The sequence below is a fragment of the Scardinius erythrophthalmus genome (assembly GCF_964197995.2).
Source record: "Scardinius erythrophthalmus genome assembly, chromosome: 14".
Lineage (NCBI taxonomy): Eukaryota > Metazoa > Chordata > Actinopteri > Cypriniformes > Leuciscidae > Scardinius > Scardinius erythrophthalmus.
The window spans coordinates 7,110,202-7,117,646 of NC_138234.1; the positions used below are offsets into that span (position 1 = coordinate 7,110,202).

At 36.5% G+C, this 7,445-nt stretch overlaps 1 protein-coding gene across 1 annotated transcript; it reads right to left on the bottom strand.

The window, feature by feature from the left end:
• Nucleotides 1–1,098: 1,098 nt before the first annotated feature.
• Nucleotides 1,099–6,258, bottom strand: LOC308702289 (GTPase IMAP family member 9-like). Its single transcript, XM_081385000.1, has 3 exons — nucleotides 5,717–6,258; nucleotides 3,683–3,752; nucleotides 1,099–3,013 (listed from the first exon to the last, which is right to left on the bottom strand). Exons 2-3 carry the CDS (start codon nucleotides 3,692–3,694, stop codon nucleotides 1,961–1,963), a joined length of 1,065 nt encoding a protein of 354 aa, XP_081241126.1. The 5' UTR covers nucleotides 3,695–3,752; nucleotides 5,717–6,258; the 3' UTR covers nucleotides 1,099–1,960.
• Between the last annotated feature and the right edge of the window lie 1,187 nt (nucleotides 6,259–7,445).

Below are 7,445 nucleotides of genomic sequence, written 5' to 3' on the forward strand. Positions count from 1 at the left end.
GACTCATATCCCATAATAATCACTGACTCGTATCCCAAAATATTCACTGACTTTTATCCCATAATACTCACGACTCATATCCCATAATACTCTAGTTACTAGTCACTATTGGAATAAGTACTAGTATCTAATGAAGAAGTACTAGTATCTATTTAATAGGTACTAGTATCTAATGAGTAAGTACTAGTATCTAATAAATAAGAACTAGTATCTAATGAATAAGTACTAGTATCTAATAAATAAGAACTAGTATCTAATGAAAAAGTACTATGAATAAGTACTAGTATCTATTTAATAGGTACTAGTATCTAATGAATAAGTACTAGTATCTATTTAATAGGTACTAGTATCTAATGAATAAGTACTAGTATCTATTGAATAAGTACTAGTAACTAAAGAATAAGCTCTAGTATCTAAAGAATAGGCACTAGTACCTAAAGAATAAGCACTAGTAGCTAATGAATCAGTACTTAATGGAATAGATAAAACTAAGTACTAGTAGCATGAAAATAGAGATTAGTCGGTTTAAATGATTAAATGTTAAAACGGCTTGCCATAGAACGTTGGCACAACGTAGGCTACCCAACCTTCTAACAACGTTTTAACAACATGGCCATAAGGTTGGTATAACTACGCTGTGTGGTGAAGGTTGTTACAGCGTTGTCACAGTGTTGACACTGAACCACCGTTCAGGGCCATTGCTTAAGGTTGTGCCTGTGGTGTCTTGAAAACCACTGAAAATTAGCCTTTTAAATGTCAACTGACCGTTGGGCCGTCTCCTTCATCGAGCAAGGACACGTGACACTGACATAGATTTGTGTGTGTTTGAACTTAGTGTTTTAGGAAGGCATGGCTCAGCCTTAACTTTTACAAAGAGTTTGACACTTTGAGCTTTGTAACTGCAGATCTTATTCATGCACAAACAGCTACATAACACACTAAAGAAAAGGGGAAACAAGAAATCGCATCATATTACACCCATAAGCAAGATTCAGAATCAAATGTGAATTTTTTTTGTTCCACTGTGACATGCTTTATGAATAAATAACCCATTGATTTTCTTGGTGGAAGTGTGTTTAAAAAAGACAAAGGAGGTAATAATTTCCAATTATTTTATTGGTAATTCTAATAGCAATCAGGTGATGATGAATTATCAATACATTTCAACTACTGACAGCATGTTTATTTGAACAGAATGAACTTATGAATGATTACAGAGAGATAGATGACGATGCATATAATGTTCATTCCACAGACATATGGACAATGAGTTTTTAATATACGTCTGAGTCCATTGTGAGAAATTGTGTTGGTAAAGTCTCTTAAACAAGAATAATATTGATGTAAACTGTACATTGCTAACTCATTATCTTTGAGAAGTTAATCTAACATTGACAGTTAAGGTTTAGAAATCACAGAAAAAACAGATGTCACTCAGAAACTTCACTATTAAACAAAATAATACTTTTAATTACAAAATCAAGAAATGCCACATAACAACAAATTACTGTATGTGTAAAATAAATTTCACACTCAGAACCATTTATTGATTGTATTAGAAGTTACTGCACTCTTGACATCAACCCCTCAGTTATGAGAGATAAACACAAAAGATGCAAATCAGATCATAATTCATACATCAAACCACATTAATCAAAATCTGTGAACAAACTAGAAAATAAAACAATATTTACATTTCTGGATTTTTCCTTGTTATAGTATAATTTTAAATGGTGAATATATTTTATAATACCTTTAACTTATTTATAAATGAGTTTATGTACATGAAATGTTGCTGATCAAAGATCATTGTCCCAACAAACACATATTCACGAACAGCCCCACCCAGTGCTGCCACTATAGGGATGGGCCTCATGACAGTTTCTTGCTTTGGGCCTCTTCAATTTTATTCAGACTGGAGGGGCTTTCAGTATCAGAACGTGTTACACATTTTGCTCTGTCAGATGACACCAACACCAGCTCTACTAACACCTCCAAAAACAGCTCCAAAAACAGCTCCAACAGCTCCACCAACAACAGCTCCTCCAGCAACTGCTCCACCAGCAGCTCCAACAGCAGTTCCAACAGCCACATAATACAGATTGTTCCAAGATGTTTCTGATAAATAACTCTGTTTAGAATAACACTCTGCTCTGATTTTCTCCTCTGTCTCTATTCCGACTTCTTCTAATGTCATTTGTTCTAGCTCCTCCTCTTCTGACTCCAGTATTTCCCACCCGTGTTTCTCCTCCTCATATTCTCTCATCACTCGCTCCTCTGTCTCTCGTCTGACTCTGTCTAATGTCGTTTTACGTTCTCTCTCTCTCCTCTCCTCCTCTTCTCTCTTTTCCTTCTCTGCCCTCCTCTCTGCCTCTTCTCTTCTCCTCTCGGTCTCCTGCATCATTTCTAGTGTGTAACGGGAGTTTGTGTTCTCAGTTACCAGTCTGTGGATCTTCTCCATGAGTTCAGTCACCTGTCGTCTGTTTGCTGGATCTTTAATGTTAAACTCATGATATCTCTGATCACATCGGTTAATGAAAGCAGATAATTGAGGATTTGCCCTGATCATTTCTCCTAGTGATCTCATGTCTCTCTGATCCACATGAGTGAAGAGCACTAGAGTAAATCTCAGAGCTTCTACACCAAACTTGTGCTCAAACCAATCAATGAAATCCTTCTCATGTTCAGTGAAAGTGCTCAAAGGCAGAATCAGCAGGATGACATGAGCTCCTGGTGAACGTAGAGCTCTCTTCAGCTCCGAGTCTGAATCAAAGTCAGTGTGAGTGGAGAATCTGAAGTCTGGAGTATCGATCACTGTCACGCTTCTGTTATTAACTTCTCCAGTGTGTGTCTGACAGACTCTGGTCACTGATGAAGAGCTCTTTAGTGACTCAAACACTTGATCATTAAAGATGACGTTTCCTGTGGCGCTTTTCCCGGTTCTGGTTTTACCAATCAACAGCAGCCGACAATCTTCATCTTCATCTCTCATCAACTCTTGGTTCTCTAACCTCTAAAATACATAAAACCATGCAGGATACAGTCAACTAAAACACCTATACAATCATTATGTCTGTTACAAATGATCCAGAGGGGGTAAAATACTATAAAAGAGTAGCAAAACTCAGACGTGGGTTTCTGGCATCATCATGTACAAAAGAAGTCCAGGTTCATTGGGTAGGCACCAACCAATAAAATGACTCCGTTGCACCCTCCCCTCTCCCTGCCCCGCCTTTCTCTCTTACCGCCACTGAGTTGCTAGTGCACAAGTTAGTTTTGCATCTAATATCATTAGAGTAGATTTAAAATTGCAGTGACAGATCTGAGAAGTTGCAAATGCCTAAGTGAGGCTGTACTGCGAATGTGAATGAGAGAAAAAGTGCAACTATGTACTACAAGTTTGTGTCTGTCATTGTATTTCTGTGAATGATATTTTACACATTTGTGACTACTTGTCTGAGCCTTCAAATTCAGAATACAGGTTTGTGACTACTGTCTGCGAGTGCAAATCTCAAGATTCATCTTCAGATTTTTATTTTACAGGTTTTCACGGAGTTGTGAGTGTAAATTTTTGCATGCGTACAAGTACGAAGATTTATTGTTCAAGTTTTCAAATTCACATCTAGCCTACATGCTCTCAGGTTTTGCTACTCTTTTACCTTCATAAAAAAAACGTACTCACCTGATACTTCATTTTCAGGTCCTTTTTCTTTTGTTCAAGACACTTTCACCAAGAAAAAATAGGGTCCAAACTACAAATAAGCAAATATGTTAAGATGTACACAACACAATACATTCACATTAATGCTGTTTCATGCTTTATTGTAATATACTGTATAAAAGAAGCTGAGTGTGGAGGAAATACAGCGGTTTTGTAAGACGTTTGCAGAATAATTATATGTTTATATGCACAGATTGCGGTTAATCTGTGGATAATCTGTGTATCGGGCGGGTCAAGTGTGTGTCTGAGTGAGTGTTTGTGTGTACCTACTTATTTTGGGGGGAAAATTGTACCCAGAATTGAGCAAAACCTGACAAATCTCCAAAAACCTCCCTTTAGGGACGTCCTCATTTTTACAGTAAACGGGTAAACATAAATAAATGAATTAAATGCTTTTTGCTGAAAGTTTTGTGCAATGGGTAGGTTTAGGGGCATAGAAAATACAGTTTGTACAGTATAAAAATCTACAGAATGTCCACATTTAGATAGCTAAGTAAACGTGTGTGTGTGTGTGTGTGTGTGTGTGTGTGTGTGTGTGTGTTAGTCCTGAACTGGCTTCAATATCATGTTAGACAGGCAGTCTGGAGAATGGACGGATAGTTATTAATAATCACTAATGTTTGAATGAGTAAAAAAAAAAAAAAAACAACACATTGGTCTATATTCAAAATATATTTTTATATAATAATATAATTAATATATAATATATTTTATTCAAATAGAGACCATGGGCCCTATCTTGCACCCAGCGCAATTGACTTTGTACACCAACGCATGTTTCATTCCTATTTTGCACCCGCGCAAAGCGCGCTTTTCCCTCCACAGAAGCACGTCGCTAAACTAATGAACTAACAAACGATAGATAGATAGATAGATAGATAGATAGATAGATAGATAGATAGATAGATAGACAATGTATTATAAAAGCATACATCTAGCTTACACATTTACCCACATTATTATATGCCTGTTTAACCGAAGCTAATTTGGGTGTGTTTCTCCATCCCCAATGTCACTTCTCTCTCTTTTACGGCTGTGACGAGAGCCTTGCTCTCCTCGGCTGTGAACCGCTCCTGGTGCGCGCCTGGCAAATCCGCCGTTATAATAACAATACGCCAAGGAAAAAGCGCGTCTGCTCTTAAAGGGAATGTGAGATGACGCTCTGATTGGTTTATTTCACGTTACGAGCAAACCACACCTATGAATAATGAAGCTACTTCAGACCAACCCCTTTTAGATTTGCGTCGGGCGCAAGAATAATATATCCCGCCGGGAAAATAGTAACAGCGCCGAGACCCGCCCACAAAGTTACTTGCGCTTTGCGCTTTGACACTTGCGTTTCAGATCGTTAAAATAGGGCCCCAAATGTCTATATTCAAAACGGAGACCCAATGTTTATTTTGTGAAATATATTTGCACAAAAGTAATCCAGGCATTAACATTATTTTTCTTTAATATTTGAGTTTATTATTACAGTAATGCTGCATGACTCATGTAGGACGAGAGAAATAAAGCTTTTTTGTGTTAAACAGTATAACACATCTTTGTATCTTTTATAAACATAAAGCCAATTCATAACGATCTTATGAATGTTTTAGCATCGATATCGATGTGTTTTACTGTGAAACGTTAGCTAAATGACAGTAATCGGCTTTAATCCTAGTCTTCGCCATATTATCAAATCTTCATGTTCTCATATTGACATATTACATACTCCAATATATGTAGCGCTCAGCTGTTTTTCAAAGGTTTGTGATAATAAATAATATACAAAGAAAATGCCACGAACCATGATGATCATTGCTTTTGTCCCTCACTAACATCTCTCTCTCTCTCTCTCTCTCTCTCTCTCTCTCTCTCTCTCTCTGCGAACATGTTGATACTTTTTTTCTAAACCAAACTCAATTCCACATGCAGACGCTCAAACAGAAGATCTAAGGATGAACATGTTGCTAGATATGGCAAATATAAATAATAAAAAAAAGTTACACTTACTGAGAAGTACACAAGACAGTCGAGCTATAAGATGTCCTCCGTCAGATAAAAAATACTCTCCTTCAACAGAATATCGGAAATAAAAGTTTACTTTCGCTTTCAACAGCCGCGCGAATGTCGTGATGTTGTTTTGACTCCAGAAGGACTGCGGGCGTTTCTAAATTTGTGATTGTTTTCAAACTGGTTGGTGTTTATAAATCACGCAACGAAAATGATCCCAGTCGCCTGACCCCACTCCTAAAACCCTAAATCAATGTGACGTGGGCAAATAAAACGCCCCTCGTTTATGACCTCGCCCACAAGGCATTTCTCACTGAAGTGCGCAAAGTTAAGAGAAGCTCCCGAGTCCCGACCGATATCCCCTGTTTTTACAGGATTGTCCCAGCAAACACAGAACGCTGATGGCACAACGTACCAACCTTCTAACAACGTTTTGAACCACCGTTCAGGGCCATTGCTTAAGGTTGTGCCTGTGGCGTCATGAAAACCACTGGACGACACATGTAGGCTACTCGTCGTCACTGTCCTGAAGCGCGAAAATCAGCCTTTTAAATTTCAACTGACCGTTGGGCCGTCTCATTCTTCGAGCAAGGATACATGACACTGACGTAGATTTGTGAACGTGTGTTTGAACTTAGTGTTTTAGGAAGGCAGGGCTGAGCCTTAACTTTTACAAAGAATATCTCTTTGGGTTTGACACATTGAGCTTTGTAACTATGCAGATCTTATTCATGCACAAACATATAACACACTAAAGAAAAGGGAAAACAAGAAATTGCACCATATGACACCCATAAGCTAAATTCAGAATTTAATGTGTGTTTTTTTTTTGTTTTTTTGTTTTTTACTTTGACATGCTTTATTATTAAATAACCCATTGATTTTCTTGGTGGAAGTGTGTTTAAAAAAAGACTAAGGAGATAATAATTTCCAAGGAGGAACTTTTGAGGGGTGGCAACATATGACAGACGTATATATACTGAATTTAATCACTGGTAAATTGGCCATAACTTTTAATTTGTTGCTGCCAACTGGGGTGGCAGCAGGGGTGGCAAGGCTTTCTTTTAGAGTGGCATTAGCCAAAATTATTGACCATATTGTTGTTACAAAGGATTTATATTTTTAAAACATTTGCCTCCTTTTTTTTTTTTTTTTTTTTTTTTTTTTTTACGTTTTATTCATCAAAGTATCCTAAAAAAAGTATCACAGTTTATGAAAAAATATTAAGCAGCAGAACTGTTTCCAACTTTGATAATGAATCATCATATTAGAATGATTTCTAAAGGATCATGTGATTGACTGGAGTAATGATCCCGAAAATTCAGCTTTGCATCACAGAAATAAATGATAATTTAAAGTATAATAAATTGAAAACCAATTATTTTAAATTGTAATAATATATCACAATATTATTTATTTTTTCTGTATTTTTGATCAAATAAATGCAGGCTTGATGAGCAGAAGAAACTTCTTTCAAAAACATTCTCTCTGTCTTAGCATGTATTCCATATTTGTATAGGGTTAAAAACTTTTTTTTGTTAAAAAAAAAATAAAAAAAAAATAAAAAATGTTGGCCGGTACTGTATGCTATTGTGAATGAATTTTAATTAATCAACTTTAATTAATCAACTAACGTTTGTTTTTCTTGCAGGAACAACATTCATATGCTTTTAATGTTTACAAACTCTTTGGGGAAACTTGTGACTGACTGACTGACTGTATGTGTATT